The 19,935-nt window shown below is 37.7% G+C and overlaps 1 protein-coding gene across 2 annotated transcripts in view; it reads right to left on the bottom strand.

Annotated features, from left to right (window-relative positions):
* Nucleotides 1–19,935, bottom strand: part of LOC107672245 (diacylglycerol kinase beta-like) — a 118,391-nt gene that overhangs the window by 45,112 nt on the left and 53,344 nt on the right. For both annotated transcript variants that reach the window (XM_016465725.1, XM_016466471.1), the window contains 6 exons: nucleotides 17,956–18,063; nucleotides 17,786–17,859; nucleotides 16,100–16,174; nucleotides 11,865–11,950; nucleotides 8,189–8,278; nucleotides 4,629–4,789 (listed from right to left, as the gene is read on the bottom strand). In XM_016465725.1, the coding sequence (XP_016321211.1) occupies nucleotides 4,629–4,789; nucleotides 8,189–8,278; nucleotides 11,865–11,950; nucleotides 16,100–16,174; nucleotides 17,786–17,859; nucleotides 17,956–18,063 (594 nt within the window). The remainder of the gene's footprint in view (nucleotides 1–4,628; nucleotides 4,790–8,188; nucleotides 8,279–11,864; nucleotides 11,951–16,099; nucleotides 16,175–17,785; nucleotides 17,860–17,955; nucleotides 18,064–19,935) is intronic.

The raw sequence follows: 19,935 nt of genomic DNA, 5'->3' as shown, positions 1-19,935 counted from the left end.
AATTATAGATGACCCTCATGGAAATTATAGTTCATTATTTTATCTATTAATTTAAAAAAGCTCTCACTTGACCAGTGTGTTTATATCATGATACAGTCATTTTTGTTATTTTTATCTTTGTATTACTGTTATTATTAATAATAACAGTAGGGCTGCCCTCGACTAAAGATTTTTCTGGTCGACTAGTAGTCGTTCATTTTAAGCATTAGTCAACTATTAATCGCACGTTTATTAATAAACCATATAAATCATAATAATGAGCCTTTAATTACCTATAGCCTAATAAGCGCTGAAGCGCACGCAAAAAAATTTGCAATGTTTTGTTGTTTTTGTGAGTGCACACAAATAAACTTAGAGTGTTTACAGATTCGAAAGATGTATTACTCTTATCTGTATGAGCAAAAATGACGGAGTATTTTAAGAGCAAGTGAGCGCACCGGCGCCTCCATCTGTCATGCAGTGAGCTACTTTCACTACACTTCCACTTCCACACTCCACACAGACACTTGAATAGCACACGTTTCTCTAGGTTAACATTAGATTGAGCGGCCATGTTAAGTTGCTACTACATACATCTTTCAGATGAAAAGCCATATTGGAGGTCGATGAATGATAGGTGAGCGTTTGGATGTCCTGCCTGATGTACTATATTTCCATTGACCAGCCATTAACGATCTGCCCTTCACGGATTGCGTGACTACGCCACTTCCTGTGGATTTTTTTTCTGCGACTAAGCGACTAATTTTGGTCGACAAAGCCTCTTCTTGTCAACTAATGGTTAGCCGACTATTAGAGGGCAGCCCTAATTAACAGAGATGCAAGAAACAAACAAAAGAATAAATACAATAAAACAACAAAAAAAATAGATAAATTAAATAAACAGTGTTTTAGGTACAGCAGGACTATTTAACAGTTGTATTCAAGTAAGAGATAAAACAGACATTGAACAAAGTAATCAAAATGAAAAAGTAAAGCACTGCATAGTCTTAATTGTATGAATTAAACATTCATACACTGATACTTTTTAAAGCTATTAAATTTAGTCAGTCAAGATCAGTGCATGATTTTCTCTTTTTCTTTTGTTTTTTGATTAAGATTATTGATACAGACAGCAGCCGGAATATTAGCCTGCTGTCACTTTAAAAACTGGACTGATGTAATTTATTGATACACATGCGTTTTTTTTCCAACTGTTTACATTCAGTTCACTCATAAGACGAGCATAATTGTTTTTATACTTGTCCGTTAAAGTGCAATAAATGGTGAAAGATCTGAATTTGCGATAACTTATGCTGTCTGAGAGAGGCGGCTTTCAGTGCACGAGCATTGGGTGTGTGATAGCACATGAGTACCATTTTTAAAGACAGGGTATCACAATACCTTTTTAGTACTGGTATATCATACAACATTAGCATGACATAATGTCACATATAGTGATGCGTAAGCACAGAGGATTGTCACTTCTCACAAAAGTTTCACAATGTGCTTAAATCTTGTCCAGTAAGTGTGATTTTTGAAACGTCAACTTTGACGGTTCCTTAGTTAGCATTATGTGGACTCAAAGAGACAGTTGATGTTTCAAAAAATCTGTTTGTGTTCCACAAAAAAAGAAAGTCATATAGATCTGGAACAGCATCAGGATGAGTTAATGCTTCATTTTTGGTTGAACTATCCCTATATTATTTCTTTCCACATGGATATTAGTTAGCTAAAGAGAAAATGAGCTCTCTGAATGTCACAAATGATGAAATACATAACCCTGGTGATGGCGGCCTGAAAACCACAAACGCCATGGCAACCTCTATGGATAGTGACTGCAAAATGTTGAAGGCTGAAACAGCATTACTAATGATTACATCAGTGCATGAGTCATGGCACTGCTTTACTCAGGTGTCAGTGGCGCCCAATGCGGAGCCATCTGTCCTGTCCTCCTGGACTCGCAGCACCCTGTCCCTGTTCTCCAGTGCCATGCCACACTGCACCATACACCACAGCATCGTGATTTCAGACACCAAAGGCCCCCTACAATATTGCCTGCATCCTCAGAACAGTCCATCATACTGAAATCCAATCAACTGCATCCATCAAAGCATGCATTATTAGGTACTGTACTGCTATCATTCATTCATGAACAGTCAGTTATGATATGACAGAGTTTCATATCTGAAATAGTTTAAAGCAGAAGCCACTAGCACCACCAAACGTAATTACAGCAATGTCTGGATGTTTACACTTTTTAGAGATATTAAAGGGATAGTTCAATCAAAAATGAATACACTGTCATCATTTACTCACCCTCATGTTTCAAACCTGTATCACTTTTTTTTTCAATTGCAGAACACAAAAGAAGATATTTTGAATAATGTTTGGGTCCAAACTACATTGGATCCCACTGACTTTTATTGTATGGGCACATTTCTCGAAATATTTTAAAATACAAAGTCATACAGGTTTGGAACAACATGAGAGTGATTAAATGATGACAGAATGTTTAATTCTTTTAGTGAATTAACCCTTTAACCTACAACTGTCTATCTTTTAGTTTTCTCTGTATTTTTTAAATCCAAAAAAGAGACTACAACTTACAAAATATCCAACTCACCAGACAGTTTATAATATATTGCTGTCTTGTGAGAAGTAGCATTAGTGCCAAGCCACACAAGGACCCACATGGCACAGTCAGTCCACCCCCATCACAAGACTCAGGGTTCACAGTATAGGCCATTGTCCATTCACAGTCAGCACTCCTTCACGTTACCCAGCCTCTTCAAACCACCACACTGTATCATCAGATGGGCTGACACAAACCTGACCAGAACAAACAGCTGCGTCTTTGCAGTGTTTCTGTATTTGAATTGACACAAATGGTAACTCTTTAGTATAGGGACCAATTCTCACTATAAACTAGTTGCTTATTAGCATGCCTGTTATTAACATATTGGCTGTTCATTAGTACTAATAAAGCACATATTCTTCATGACCATATTCTACATCCTTAATCCTACCCAATACCTAAACTTAACAAGTGCCTTACTAACTATGAATAAGCAGCAAATTAGAAGTTTATTGAGGCAAAAGTGGTAGCCAATGGTTTGTTAATAGCAAGAATTGGACCTTAAACTAAAGTGTGACCACACAAACTTAATTATTTTAGAGCATATTATTTATCATAAATAGGTAAATAAGTCACAGGAATAAATTACATTTTAAAATATATCAAAATAGAAAACATTTCTTTTAAATTCTAACAATATTTTATAATACTACAGGTTTTACTGTATTTTTGATCAAATAAAAAGTGAGCATAAGAGACTTCTTTCAAAAACATTCATGTACATGAAGTATAAGGTACTGAAGTCTGCTAATCATTACATATGCATTATATATCCTATAGAGCTAGAATGCTAGATGTATTATTTGCACAATCCAACAACAATTTTTTTAAGGCTTCTACAACAATAACTCTTATGTGGTCCATGTCATTGGCTGATGAACACAGAGACAGCGGGACACTAAGCCGAGTTACATAACAGCCACGAAGTGGCGCATTCCTCCATGCCACCTTGCGTAAAAGCTTATATGTGCCTCCTGCCACTCTTCACACCCATTTCAACCAGGTCAGGTGGCCTGTTTCAGGTCGCATCACTATTTCTGGCCATTCTAAATGTGGCCTGACTACTTGGCACATTTCAGCGAGATAAAACAGCAGTCATCCAACACACCTGGGATTTGGCTGATTATAATAGAATATTGGACATTTTTCAGAAATGAAAGCAGACTTACTATTTATAGTGAGGGGTTCTAAAACCAGGACAGAAATTAATCATTAGCTAAACAAGGGGAGGACGACAGGCTCACGGAGACTCACCTGGCCCCTGTGTGGCCAGACTGTGCCAGCGAAAGAACAGAAATTCAGCCCGATCTGCAAATAACCTCATTGGCATTCACTCCTGCATCTTTGAATTTTGTTTTCCTCTCATTTTATTTGGGATCTTTTCAGCAACTTCTACGTCAGTAACTTATTACAGTAATAGAAAGTGACCATCTATCCATCTGGCAAAAACCACTTATTTATTTGTTATATAATCTGCCCCACAAGTTGGTATATAAAAAGAAGTAGAAAAGATTATGTAACTACTCTGTGAAAGGAAGATTTTTTTTGTCAAAAACAAACAAACATTGAATCGACATTTAACTGCTCTGATAATAAGTGCTTGATTATAGCAACAACATGGGATATAACATTTGAACAGAAGAGGGTTGCTAAGCAACTGTGTGTGAGAAGGAGAATTCTGTGCAATAATACACAGAGTCACAGGCATGACACTCTTTCAGACACAGTAAATCACATCAGCAAAGTTGGAACATGTTGTTGTTCCCCTGACAATTATAATGAATTCTAATGCTACATGAGAAAACAATGTTTAATTAATCACAAATTACTTTAAAGAGCAGTTTAGCCTTAGGCTTTGGTAAAAGTACACTCTCATAATGGGGAGTAAGAGATTTCGTCTGATGAATGAGTGTGGATAGAAGGAGGAGGTTTAATATAACGGCTCTTTCAGGAGTTCTGATGTTGAGTCTCTCTGAGCTGTAAGCATTTGTGTAAAAGTGTAGTATGTTCTCACCACTCCAATGGAGAAGTAGTTGTTCACTATGCTGTAGGGCACAGGGTCGCCCTTCTCCTCCTTATCGTCAGGGACAATGTCGATGTTCCAGCGGTCAAGCAACACTTCGGTGCTGTGCTCGATATCCCTGAGGAACTTGACCAGACTGCCTCCTTCATAGCCTGTCAATCACAACACAGACACTGCATGAACCTACATAACATATAAAGACGTGAACTGATGTGTGGATGTTGTTACTGTTGCAGCCTCACACATGAAGAAAAGCACAAAAGCTTCTCTTTATCTATGAACAAGAGTGTGCAAGTGTCTACACATAGAAAAGAAGAATAAAACAAGCACAATTCAACTTTTGTTCTACTTGTGACAATGAAAGACTCGCATTATCTCAAATCCAAGGATAACATGGCTTAATTAAAACTTCAGCACAGCAAGATCGAATGATTAAACTTGCCTAAGTAACACAATGCTGTGACAGTATAAAGCAGCCTTTTCTTTGACAAACGACAAGTTTATTCATTTCCAATGGAGAGTACTACAGAAGTTCTGACTATATATGTATACCAAATTTTCAGAAATTTGAGCTTCAGGTGTGCTAAAACAAGATGTGATGTATTCTAATCAAAACTATAAGATTGAGATGAGAATGACCAATGTTTTTCATAAAACATTATTCTTTAAATACTGTTTCTGTAAAATGGGCAGAAAATGTATGAAAATAATTTTATAATAATTTAGCCCTAGAAATCCTTCTATGCTTTTCTTTTAAGCATATTGGTTGTCATTTGTTTTGTGTGGATAGATTTGTAACTTCATTATTCATTCATTTTATATTGCTGAATAAGAGGAGGGTAATGGCTGTTTGAGGACCACAACATTCAAATTTTGTTTTGTATGTTTACACTACCGTTCAAAAGTTTGGGATCAGTAAGATTTTAATGCTTTTAAAGAAGTTTCTTATGCTCATCAAGGCTGTATCTATTTGATCAAAAATACAGAAAAAAAAATAATTTTGTGAAATATTGCTGCAATTTAAAACAACCGTTTTCTATTTTAATATACTTAAAAATATACTTTACTCCATTTATTAATTCACCATTTGTAAACTGATGTTTACTGTTAATTTTTTAGAAATATCAATAGCATTTGTATTAAAACTATAATCACTGAATGTAATCAAAAAAATCGAGAATCGAATCGAGAGCTTGCGTATCGAAATCGAATCGAATCGGGACATCTGAATCGACACCCAGCCCTATTTAATATACTTTAAAATATCATTTATTTCTGTGATGCAGTGCTGAATTTTCATCCGCCATTTCTCCAGTCTTCAGTGTCACATGATCCTTCAGAAATCATGCTGATTTATTATCAGTGTTGAAACTGTTGTGCTGCTTAATATTTTTTTGGGACCTGTGATACTTTTTTCAGGATTCTTTGATAAATAAAAAGATAAAAAGAACAGTGTTTATTCAAAATAGAAAATAGAATTTGTGTTACAATATACACTACTATTCAAACGTTTGGGGTCAGTAAATTTTAATGTAAAATTTTTTAAAAGTACTTTTTTTTTTCAGTAATGATATGTTAAATGGATAAAAAGTGATAGTAAAGACTTACATTGTTAGAAAATATTTCTATTTTGAATAAATGCTGTTCTTTATAACTTTTCATTAATCAAAGAATCAAAGAAAAATGTATCATAGGTTCCAAAAAAAATATTAAGCAGCAAATCAGTTTCAACGCTGATAATAAATCAGCATATTAGAATGATTTCTGAAGGATCATGTGACACTGAAAACTGGATCACAGAAATAAATTATATTTTAAAGTATATTAAAATAGCAAACCCATATTAGAAACTGCAAAAATATTTCACAATATTACTGTTTTTTCTGTATTTTTGATCAAATAAATACAGCCTTGAGCATAAGAGACTCCAAATCTTACTAATCCCAAACTTTTGAATGAAAGTGTACATTAAAAAAAAGACTAATTCAAATTGTCTACTGCATTACATCAAGGGGATGAACACCATGACCTGAGAGGATTTTGTCAATGCCTGGCAACCCTTCCAAATGACATGAAGGGATCCTTAGAAAGGTTCCCTGAGGTGATCGAACTGCAATTACTTCCTAATTGTAATGGGCAGGATACAGACTCTACTTATTATGTTGCCATCATAAGAAGCGGCATCTCTTAACGATGGCCGACATGCTGTGAGTCAGGGGGGTCCTGGCTCCCGCCTGGCAACCCAAGGAGTAAAATATCACATGTGTGATGACACCCAGGTGCTCACTCTGCCTTTCTGAACCAGACATGCAGACGCTTCCAGGTGAACGTTACATGAACGGATGCTCACATGGCACCTCTGCACTGACTACAGGTGCTACACGTGTTTCAAAGTCAATCAACTCGCATGGAGAAAAAAAAAACAGCCTACCATCCAAATGAAATTAAGAAGGCATTTATGCAAAACCTTACCTTTTTGCACAAACCACACACATGCTCACACAGGAAGCACTAATACGAGGCCAATTAATTCAGCAGCTTGTACAAGGCCATCCACACCTGCCTTAAAAGCAGATGCAGGCTCACTGATGCATATCATTCCATCATAACTACTGAATAAACCCACATATCTAATCAAGGACAAGCATATGTAATCACACAGGAATGAAACAGTGCAGGTCTCTTGTTGGCAAATGACTGGCAAGTCTATATATACTCAAAGAATAGTTTATTTATCTCTTGTTAAAAATGCCTCTAACACCTCTTAACAGTGTTGTTATTAACTAAAACTACTGAAAAATATTTTTGGTAATATAGCTAAAATAAAATGAAATATACATAATTATGTAAATACAGCTGAAAAAGCTCAGCTTATTTTAAATGAGAAAAGTTGCCTTGGTATCTAACTAAGATAAATAAGTTTAATGGGATAGTTCACCCAAAAATGAAAACTGTGTCGCCATTTACTCAACCTCAAGTTGTTCCTTACCTTTATGAGTTTCTTTACTCTGCTGAACACTAAAAAAGAATGCTGGTTGCTGGTATAGAAGTCAATGGCTACCAGCAACTGTTTGGTCAAACTGGCCCAGTACATTAATCAAGAGTTCTCCTTTTGCGCTGAAGACAAATGATGAGAGAATTTTCCTTTTTTGGATGGACTATCCCTTCAGGTTTTTACTGAAATTGGTTTAACTGGGCAAGTGCTTGTCACGGTCATCTGTATGATGAAGATTACAGTATCAAATTCCTGAATTCAAGTGTGGTCTCAACAAATCTTGCTCTTTCATTCATGTGACTGGAGCATTCAGCTAACTACGATCAAGTTTGATCATTACAGTCTGACCTTCTGTTGGGGGGTGTGCGTGGAAATGTTTAAAAGAAAGCAGTCTCAAAATCCTTTTGAAGGGTTTATACGGGATTGCGTTCAGATTCAAAGAATTCAAAGCCTAATCCCGAGTGGTTCCATGAAGGAAAGCCCTTTAAGTTTCATTTCAAAGGCCTTTAGTAATTTCCTCCAACTGCTGGTGGACAGTCTCTTATTTATTCCTCACCTCCACCCCAGCGCAGACAGCGAGCGAGGTCATTCCCGGTACCCAGCGGCAGGATTGCAACAGGCGGATGCCGAGCAAAATTGGCCTTATCTGTTGAGAAACAAAGAGAGCTGTTAAAGCTGCTGTGTGTCATTTTCATGTTAAAACACTCTCTATTATTCCAGTTTAATGTGCAGAGTTCCTTGAAAAGTGTAAACAATGGGGCTCTGTGGTGCTCAAAACATTGCACAGCGGCCTGATATAGCAACACTGGCTCAACATTTCACTGTATATTTGGGGTGGGACTATTTGTTTGGCTTAATAATGGAACATGGGGGAGTGTTAGAAAACAAAAAGGGGGGTCATTATCCTTTTAATTAGAATTTTTTTTAATTATTTCATTTTTTGTGGAAAAAAATGTAAATATGCATTATACCTTTATACCTCAAAAAGATAAATTTGTTTCAAAATATTTTCAACCCACATTAAAATATATTACTGTAAGTAAAAATAAATTTAAAGCACATATTTAACTTGGACATAAATTATGATTATATTTAATGGATTTGCATGTATGTACAATAATGTTCAAAAGTTTGAGGTTTTGAAAGAAATCTCTTATGCTCATCAAGGCTACTTTTATTTAATTAAAAATACAGTAATATTGTGAAATATTATTACAATTTAAAATATCATTTCTATTTTAACATATTATAAAACGTAATTTATTCCTGTGATGGCAAGGCTAAATTTTCAGCAGCCATTACTCCAGTCTTCAAGTGTCACATGATCATATCAAAATGATGATTTGGTGCCATCAATGTTGACTACAGTTGTACTGCTTTCAGGATTCTTCAATGAATAGAAAATTCAAAAGAACAGCATTTATTGGAAACAGATATCTTTTGTAAAACTACTTTTGATCAATTTAATGCATCCTTGCTGATTATAAGTAATTTCTTAAAAACTTTTTTTTTCAAACGGTAAAGTTCACACATCGCGTCTTTTGCGCAGTGTTGCCAACTTAGTGACTTTGTCGCTAGATTTAGCGACTTTTCAGACCCCCCTAGCGACTTTTTTTCCAAAAAAGCGACTTAGCGACAAATCTAGCGACTTCTTAAACAAACCTTACCGAGTCTCTATGACTCAATGTTACTGCCGCACGAGCGCGAGATCTTGCTTTCCCAGTGCGCACACACCTCTTTCTCTGCGTCTGTTGTGTTCAGAGAGAGGCTGAGATGAGCGGCGCTTTCAGTTAAAACAGATATTATGTTGCTTCTCTAATTTTACATGCAAATATAGCCGAAATCACAGCACAGGAATTGTCTTTGTCTTGTTTTATCTTATGTGTATTTGATTTCATCAGACGACGGCTCAATTATAAATCAGGATTTTTGTGCATATAAACATCTTGGAAGGGATAGCTGGTTAATATTTAGTCTTAAAGGGCCATGTTTCAGTCACTATTTCATATTTATCCTGTTGTCTGACAACAGAAACAGTAAAATATATAAATGAAAACAGTTTTATTGAGAATTTGACTAAATTAAAATTTAGTCACAGAGAGACAAACAAATGTAAAAGGAAATAGGACGCGATGACGTCATGAATATGCTAATTAGCGTATGATGTCATCTAGCGACATTTAGCGACTTTTCAAACTGGCTTTAACTACTTTACATTGAAAGAAGTTGGCAACACTGCTTTTGCGCGCTCAAGTTCGTTATTTCAAACTCAGGCACGCTCATAATGGAAGCGACGTGGTGCTCATTTTTTCCAGGCGCGTCCGTGCCGCATCGAGATAAAAACATTTCAACTTTTCAGAATGCCGCAAGCGCACCGTGGGTCATGTGACAAGAACCAACCAATCAGCTTCATCCTTTCCCGTAACATCATTGAAAGCTCAGCCAAGATGAAGGAACAGCTGATCATAGCTGTACAGGGATAGCCATTTTTAAATAAATTTAGTAGCAGAGTTACTGCAAGCGATTTTTAGTGCTGCAAATCCATTTATCCTTTGCTGAAACTTCCGCGTCTTCATGGAGAGCGCAGGTCATGGTTGCTTAGCAACGGCAGACGCCTCCGGAGTGCAAGTGCCCGAATGCTTTGGAAAAAAGCAGAAAGCGGCGCGCCTAGCATTTTCCACGCGTTTTTAGGCGCGACATGTGAACGGCCTAAATGCACTAATATGGAATATATATTACACTATTTTTTTAAATTCGTTGACTTGGTTGAAGACCCTGGGGTCGGTTGCATAAAACGCTTCGACTAGTCTTAAAAAGTTAGTCGTCAAATTTTTTTTCTTCAAGACTGGTCATAACTTTTTGAAGTCAGTTATAAAAAAGGAGAATGGTCTAATTTGAATCAAAAAATTAAGTCTGCTTACCTCTTGGCTAACTAATAGTTGGTCAAACAAGTTCTTAAGACACAGTCATAACATAGTGGCTATGTTTATGCAACTGGACCCTGATCTTACTTCTCCTTTAAAAGGCACTGAAGTTAGGCATACAGCATTGGCTTGTGCTTCATACATCAATGTGTATCATTCCTCACAATAATTCACAATACATTTTGTTTGTTTCTCTTGTTCTGAGACACACAGCAGTGTGTGCTATCTGCCGAAGAGAGGCAACATGATGAACTGTATCTTTCTGTCTTCACGCTGATGGTCCCTGTGTGGCTCATTGCTATGTGCACAGGGACTGCGGGGACGTTGTTTTCAGTGCTGGTCCATATGGCGTGATGTACTGTCTAACCGCAGGGGCTCTCTGAGTAATCGTCGGCAGCAGACATTTTCTAATACCAGTCAAACTCGTGTGGGTGAACAACAAGCAAGGACTGATCACAGAGCGGCTCTCATTCAAAAGCTGCTCCTATATCATCACTTTAGGGCTGTTAGGAGGACAAACTCCCACATGCGTCCCTGTCCTCCTCAATTTGCCAGGCTAAAGAGTCTCTAAAGGGATAAAGAGCACATCGCTTCTGATCTAAGTTCAGGTTTCAGTACTGTCAGCCAGTTGCAATTTCGAGCCAAAGGTTTGGAGACCAAGTTGATTCTAAATCAGCACTTAGCGGCGATATCTACCACCGCCCACACAGGTTCCTCTCCAGCGCCCGTCCATTAACATCAATACGGCTGTCAGGAGGGGGAAAGACAGGCCATTATATCTGCATTCACTCGTATGAAAGAGGTCACAGATGAGTCAATGCGCTTCCTAGAAACAATGATTTGTGAACAATCTTTCTGACGGTTAAACGTTACAATTATATGTGCCTTAAATAAGAGTCAAGTACCACATGGAAGGATGTCCTAATGTTCAAATCTTTGTCGATGAATTGGTTGACATGCTTTATTGATCTCCTAGGGGAAATGCAGATGCAAAATAGCAGGAAATATAAAGTGCAATCAAACTAGACGGTCAGTATAAGATCTGTATCTCAAATGAAGGTGTTTTCTTTGCTCATATCATTAAAAACTAATCTTGAAAGATGAAAGTGATATTTAGCAAACAAGAAATCATTTTATTTTCTGTACAGAGCAGCTGAAATACTGTCGTGTGAGAAATCCCAAAGCGAGTTCATGATACTTATGCATGTACCATATAAACTTCTACATTAGGCTGATGGTCTATTAAGTCCATGTAACAGTGTTAATTATTACAGCTCTGGAAAACACTGATTGCTGATCTGTACTCACCAATACAGTCCAAAATCCACCCCACTGATCCATCGCCTCCACAGGCCAGCACGTGGAAATTGGGCACGTCTCGAAAAAAGTTGAGCCTGGGAGACATAAAAACAATGAGATGGTGCCTTTCATGTATTTGCGTGAAAGCTTTCCTTGGTCCTATAATTAAAGTGATCCTGTGGAGTGACTACACTGCAGTAAAGCAAACCTACCCACCAATCTACAGCATTCACACTATTCCCCAGTGGCAATGTACAGTTTACTATTCAGTGCTTTATGGTTGATCTGAAGGATGTTACAGAAGATTTGTGTTGTTTTAATTCAGTGTCATGGGAGAAAAACTCTGGAAGTCAACCCATTGAGACGCCAAAACATCTAAACTGAAGCCTTTTTGGCACATTGTTTCTACACTTTTGACTGCTAAAGTTTGAGTCCCAAAACTTTGTTCACTTTTTATTTGTTTGTGAACTGGCCTAGAGCTGTGAGACAAGCACTCAATATATAAGCAGGACAGAGGCTGAAGAAGATATCACCCTCTGCTGGTCAGGAGCATATACTGCAGCACATGGGTGACTGGGGAACATATCCTGCATATAGACACATGTGGGATCTGCTATAGCACTGAGTGTCACACGCAAGCAAAGCAGTCACACAAATGTGTGAAAAATTTATACTGTGTAACCTCTTTTGATAGGCTCTGACACTGCAGCATGTTTTATGTATACAGGACAAGAGCAAAAGAGGAGAGTAAATGTGCCACTACGTTTACCATGAAAACAAGTCAATCAAGCAGTTCTCAGTTTTTCATACCTTCTCAGGTTTATTGCTGTAGTGCTATGAAAATTCTCAAACTATATCGACAACAACAACATCCTCGACATGGATGTCCACTGAAGTTCAATAGCTGAGTAACACAAGTGGAACATGGCTGTGTGGTTCTGGACAGGCTTGAGCTGGAATCGTGTTTCAGTCTGACTAAATGAGCTCTGTTCCAGATAAATTTGTAATGTACCAGTGCCGGTCTGTTTGAAATGGCAACGTAGGCTGCTGTTGTAGAAATGCGGTTTGCGTAAACAATTCCTTCTCCAATGACATGGGCAACAGAGAACAGATACTTGAGCAATCTATGTGTTTTTCCATATAAAGCTGCAAGAGTGGCCTCTTCTGCGCAGACACTGAGCAAAAGAGCACACTTGTCTATTTTCATCTCTCCATCTTTGGATCTCCACTCAGACCCCTGAGTGTCAATCATCAGTTTGGCAATTTTAAAATGAAATGACCAGGAGATTGAAAAAAAAAAGAAAGATCAGATGAGAATATAACCCAATTAAAGTGGTTTGTTCTCAGATAATCCATCTGCAGCGTTAATAGTGAAGCTGTACTGATGATACACAGCATTATATTTACATTTATTCATTTAGCAAATGCTTAGATCCATCCAGAGCGACACAATCAATTGATTCTATAATCATTTACTCGCCTTCATGTAGATTCAAACCTATGAGATTCTTCTGTGGAACACATACAATCCATAAAATCGAAGTCAATAATCACCAAAACTTTTTGATTACCAACATTCTTCAAAATATCTTCCTTTGTGTTCAACAAAGGGAATAAAGTCTGAGAGCTTCAGAATGACATGAAAGTGAATAAATGACATAAATTTAATTTTTAGGCAAATAAATCAGAATATTAGAAAGCTAAAACAGCAGTGTAAGAGCAGTATAGAAAAATAAGTAGATTTATGTTCAAATAAAGTGAATTCAAAAATCTAAATCAAACAGCGGTAAGGAATACAATTTAAACAGTACACCAAAACTTTTTGATTACCAACATTCTTCAAAATATCTTCCTTTGTGTTCAACAAAGGGAATAAAGTCTGAGAGCTTCAGAATGACATGAAAGTGAATAAATGACATAAATTTAATTTTTAGGCAAATAAACCAGAATATTAGAAAGCTAAAACAGCAGTGTAAGAGCAGTATAGAAAAATAAGTAGATTTATGTTCAAATAAAGTGAATTAAAAAATCTAAATCAAACAGCGGTAAGGAATACAATTTAAACAGTACTGTTTATTTACTTTTTATTAAATAGTATACTGTTCAAAACTTTGGGGTCAGTAGGACTTTGTAATGCTTATGTCCCCCCCCCCCCGGATTCATTTACAAATTGAATGTTCAAAAGAACTGCATTTTTTAAAAACAGAAATATTTTGTAACATTATAAATGCCTTTACTGTCACATTTGACAAATTTCATGTATCCTAAACCAAATTTCTTAATTAAAAAAATCTTACTGACCCTTAACTTTTGATCAGTAGTGTATTTATTTAGTTGCTTTTCCCCCCTATTATAAATGTATAATGTTTGACTGAATTTTGGTTGCTTTTTCTTTCAGAATAATTCTCTGTATTAATGAAGAGCTGTTACCACAAGCAATGGCACAGTCATTAACAGGACACATTAAAAACATCATATCTAAAAAGGCTGCTTGATCTACATGCTTATAAATTATCGAAGTGCTTAAGAAAGAACATTTAATATATGTCCAAATTGTTCTCCATGAGTGAAATCAGCAATGTCACACAATCTCTCTCTCTCTCTCTCTCTGAGTGGTCTCTTCAAGATGAGCAGTGCTCCAGTTGTGACTACAGAACACTGTGTGGTGGGAGGGGGATCTGGGACGGAAGGTTAGCCTGCTTTCCCGCGAAACGACCATTGCTTAGCTTTTGTTCTGTACTTCTCTCTCTCTCTTCTTTTTCCTGAATGAGAATCACTGTTGCACAACCGCCGGATGCTGAACAGAATGTACTCATGCGTTTTGAGTGGGTTTGTAGAATGTGTAACTGCATAATAGTAGTACACTAAAGTGGAAGTGAGAGCTCAGCAAATAAAAAACACAAATGAAATCTCTTTAAAATCTAAACTGTTAGATAAATGTCTTCTGCTTCTCAGATGTTTCTCTTGAGAAATAAGCCCAGAAAAGATCTTAATGTCTCAAACTGTGCTCAGATTTGCCAACTTTAATATGAACGTAAAATTCATGATGGAAAAAAACCTTAAACCAGCCTACTGTAAACTGGTTTATGCTGGTCTTTCGGTCAAGCCAAGCAAGTTTTAGCTGCATGACCAGCTAGTGGCAGCCTAAAGCTAGCCAAAACCTCCCTAAACCAGCTAACGGACCAATCTGACCATGCTGGGAGAACAATTTAGACCAGCAAATCAACTTAGACTGGTTTAAGATGTTAAGATGATTTCTCATCAAGTTCTTCCGAGGTCAAATGATCTAATCTGTGCCATCCTAAATATACTGCTCTATATCAATGTTGTTATTATTAACTAAAACTATTTCTGTGCTACTCATCCACTGTATGGACAAACTACTGCAAAAAATGCTTTGTTAATCAAAATAAAATCAAATATAAAAATTTGATGAAAAACACATGAAAAATAGGAATATAGCCTTGACAACTGAAATGAGTTTAAGTTCAAAAGCACTAAAATTACTAAAAAGGAAAATAAAAAGATTAAATCTAAATAGAAATAAAAAAACCTAAAAATTATAAAATTATAAAAATTTAAAGTCATTTCAAAGTATAAATAGCGTAGTAGTATAAAATAATACTAACACTGTTCTTCTTAACATATTGCCTACAATGGTCTCATTTGCATTTATTTCTATTAAAACATTTTAATTCAAACCTATGATACTATGTATGGAGTATATGCCAATTTGGCGCTCATAAAATAATATTTAAATATGAACCTCTTACAGTGACATTGTCAGATTTCACTGCTATGCTACTGTTGAAACTGATTTGGATGACCCTGAGTTGGTCTATTGTTAAAGACAGGTGGGGTGCATGGGTAGAGGCTTTAGTAAAATGTAGTCGCTTATAGAGGAAGCCTCGTCGTGACTGACAGGCTCAGAGGAACATTCAGCGCTTGAATTAATACATTTACTCAGCAGGGGGCTGCTTGAGTCATAGTAAATGTCTTGTAGGTCTCTCAAAGTCAGCTCCACTTTGCAAGTGGTTCCTCTCTCAGACTAGTTGATTGCAGGTTGGCTCACTTTATTGCAGGTTTGTAGAAGCAAAAAGATAAGAGAGAGAGGGAGCCATGCCAGAACAAAACAACAGTGAGAATGTCAAACTGTTTTTGAGCAATTCCCTGTCATGACTCAAAAAATGTTTTATGCGCACACATCTCCCTTGAAATTTGATGGTGGCTTTTAATAGTCTTACCCCGCCATGGGTCCTCCTCGATCCAGACTGTACACCTGTCTGGGGTTAAGCAGGTACTGGAATTTCCGCAGCACCCTGATGAAGACAGATGAGAACAGAAAAGCATTAAAAGACAGATAGAGGAATGACATTTTTAAACATAATCACTGTGAACTTCACAATATGATAAAAGGCTTAAAGGGATAATTCAACCAAAAATAACAATTCTGCCATCATTTACCAACCCTCTTGTCATTCCAAGCCCAAATGACTTTCCTTCTTTCATTGAACACAAAGGTTTAATTTCTGAAGAATATCCTGGTCAATCTGTACAAAATTATTAAGTACGGAGGTGACAATCAAAGAAAAAAAAAACCACTATAAAATATCATATATGTTATTATGGATAGAAAATCTTGACATGCATCCTATCTCTTCTTGGTACCTTCATAAGAGATCATGAGAGAATTGCGATGCGATGCCCACCCCAATTAATCAAAGAAATAATCAACAGATTGTTCATTGCAGCTCTAATGTTGGAAATGAGTAAATGATGACTGTTTATTTGGTTGAACTGTTCCTTGAAAAGACAGATAGACTTCTTGGTACCTTCATAAGAGATCATGAGAGAATTGCGATGCGATGCCCACCCCAATTAATCAAAGAAATAATCAACAGATTGTTCATTGCAGCTCTAATGTTGGAAATGAGTAAATGATGACAGACTGTTTTTTTGGTTGAACTGTTCCTTGAAAAGACAGATAGACAAACATATGGAGGAATGATATTCTTAAAACGTCATCATTCCTTTATCATAAAAGGCCACACAAACCTCGGAATCAATGAAATCAAGCAGGACAGAAAAACACATACACAGGTTACACACTGTTGCAGCAGTGCCCCTCAATAACCTTGAAGCAATAAAATGATTATTGAGGACTCTGCAATGTCCTTCACTTCTAACTCTGTTAGCTACTCTGCCCCTTTAGTATGCAAAGACACAGAGAGAGGAAGAGAAATAAGAGTGAGAGAGAAATAAGACAGGCTGTTAGTTTGAGGTGCGTCACAAGCTATGCTTTTATGTGGGGATGATTATTTGAGCACTTATCAACACTGAAGAATTCATTCATTCCCTATGCGAAGAACAAAAGAACGCAGTCAAGTGTCAAGCCCGACCAATGAGCTTTCAGTACGCTACTCAGGGTGAATATGGTGGAAAAATACACTCGGTACAGTATGATTCAACGGTGAGCACTCTGTTCCTTTGTTTGCATCAAAGAACCACCAAAATGGCCTTTCTTTTTTGGGGCCAGGGCAGTTATCCCCATAACTGCCCTGTTTGAGCACATGTCTAATAATGGAGGATAATCAGCCAATTAATGGTATTTTAAACTGTGTTGCTATGGTGATGCCAGCACAAAATCCTAAAACCGGTCTCCCGGAGGACGTTGGGTGGGTGGTGAGAGCTGAAACAACACCCACATTCTTCCTCCTTAAACAGCATTACTGTCTCCTGCTAGCTTTGATGGTATTTAGGACACTGCCAGTAAGCAAGAAAAAGAGTGGGACTTTTGTTTAACATGTCTATGCAGATTCGACTGACTTCAGATGGTTTGACAAACCTCCTCATTGGAACCATTACAGCAGTACAAGGTCGGAGAATATGAAAAATTATGATGCAACAGTTTGAGCTTCAAAGACGTTTACCTCTCTCCCTGCTGACCGCCACTTTTAGGATTAACCAGCATGAGGAGGGGGTGCGTCCCAGGCAGAGGGGTGATCTTAAAAAGCAGAAAGGGAGAAAAAGTTACAAACACACATGCAGTACATGTGCTGCACAGATTTGCATTCCCAGAGTGTGTCTGCTGAGGACTCACCTGCAGTGCCTGACCATCACCGGTGACCTTGAAACACTGGCCGGTGTCTTCAGGGCTGGTACTGGGGGATGATTCTCCCTCACCTCTTTTGACGGCAGAATGACGGTCCTTCAGATATAGAGACATTACAGTGAACATCAACAAACAGAGACAGATGTGCATCTGAGATAAGAATGACAAGAAAAATGCAATTTCAGAATCTGTCTCATTTTATTATATTTCTCTTTAACTTAGAAAGAATTGATGTTTTAGCATTTCTACAGGTCGTTTTACAAGGTCGTTAGACTAGACATGTTCGCCAGTCTCATTCATAGAGCCCATGTCAAAGTTCTTTATATACATACAGAAATTAATACTTTTATTCAGTAAGGATGCATTAAACTGACCAAAAGTGACAGTGAAGACATTTACAATGTTATTAAAAAATTATATTTCAAGTACATTTTCAAATTCTACTTCTATTTGAAGTCGGGGGGAAGTCGTGGCCTAATGGTTAGAGAGTCGGACTCGTAACCCAAAGGTTGTGGGTTCGAGTCTTGTACCGGCAGGGATTGTAGGTGGGGGGAGTGAATGTACAGTGCTCTCTCCCACCTTCAATACCACAACTGAGGTGCCCTTGAGCAAGGCACCGAACCCCCAACTGCTCCCCGGGCGCCACAGCATAAATGGCTGCCCACTGCTCCGGGTGTGTGTTCACAGTGTGTGTGTGTTCACTGCTGTTTGTGTGCACTTAGGATGGGATAAATGCAGAGCACTAATTCCGAGTATGGGTCACCATACTTGGCCACATGTCACGTTACGTCACTAATTAATAAAAAAAAATAAATAAATAAAAAATATATACTTCAGAATTGCTGCTGTTAATTATAGCTGTCTATTCATCAAGTAATCCTAAAAAAAAGTATCATGGAAATTATTTGGTGAAATCATTTGTAACTGTAATGGAACTACTTCATGCTGTGCATTTCCTGGACAATAACTGCGCACCTTTCATCAACCAAACAGAATCACACATTCACTAGCCCAATTGTTTTTTTTTTATTTTTTTTTTTACAGTATCCAGTAAATGCAGCCTTTGCGAACATAAGAGACTTTTTTCAAAAACAAAATAATCTTACTGACTCCAGTCCAAACTTGTTTGTGAATTTCCTTGATTATTATGAAAATACACATTGTTGAAAATACAAAATATATATGTCAGACTCTATTCCGTGTTTTGCTCCCCTCGTGTTCCATTTCCTGGTTTTCCCATGTGTTTCCTTTTGCCCTTATTTGGTTCTTCCTGTTCCTGTTCTGATTATGTTGATTTCTCTCCAGCCGTGTATATTTAGTCTTATCATTTGTGCTCCTTTATAAGCCTGTCTCCTATGTCCATTCGTTGTCCGGTATTGTGAATGTCTGTTTATGTCTACCTCATCTGCTACGTGTGTTTTCCTGGTTCCCTGGTTATAATTAAAATCTTCTTGTTGATGTACTCCTCGTTCCTTTGCTCAGCGCTCCCTCACAGTAGCAACGTGACAGAATACCGGACCAGGACAGTAAGCGGCGCCCCTTCTCCCCATGTTTGTTTTTTGTTTTTAAAGTCTTTTGTTTTACTGTGTGTTTCTCCCCGCGGCATGAAAGTAGCCGCTCGTTTTATCGCCTTTGTGGAGTATGCATGGGAGTTGCAGCCCCAGAGCTCGCTCCAGTGTCGGCTCCAGTCCCAGAGCTCGCTCCAGTGTTGGCTCCAGCCCCCGAATCTAGCCCACGGAGGGCTCCTGTTCCCAAGTTTAGCCAACGGAGGGCTCCTGTTCCCGAGTTTAGCCCACTGAGGGCTCCTGTTCCCGAGTATAGCCCAGGAAGGGCTCCTGTTCCCGAGTATAGCCCAGGAAGGGCTCCTGATCCCCAGTTCAGCCCAGGAAGGGCTCCTGATTCTGAGTTCAGCCCACGAAGGGCTCCTTATCCCCAGTTCAGCCCAGGAAGGGCTCCTGATACCCAGTT

The sequence above is a fragment of the Sinocyclocheilus anshuiensis genome, unplaced genomic scaffold (genome assembly GCF_001515605.1).
Source record: "Sinocyclocheilus anshuiensis isolate Anshui unplaced genomic scaffold, SAMN03320099.WGS_v1.1 scaffold277, whole genome shotgun sequence".
Taxonomy (NCBI): domain Eukaryota; kingdom Metazoa; phylum Chordata; class Actinopteri; order Cypriniformes; family Cyprinidae; genus Sinocyclocheilus; species Sinocyclocheilus anshuiensis.
Note: the sequence above shows the minus strand (reverse complement) of the source record. Positions and strands in the feature narration are given on the sequence as shown.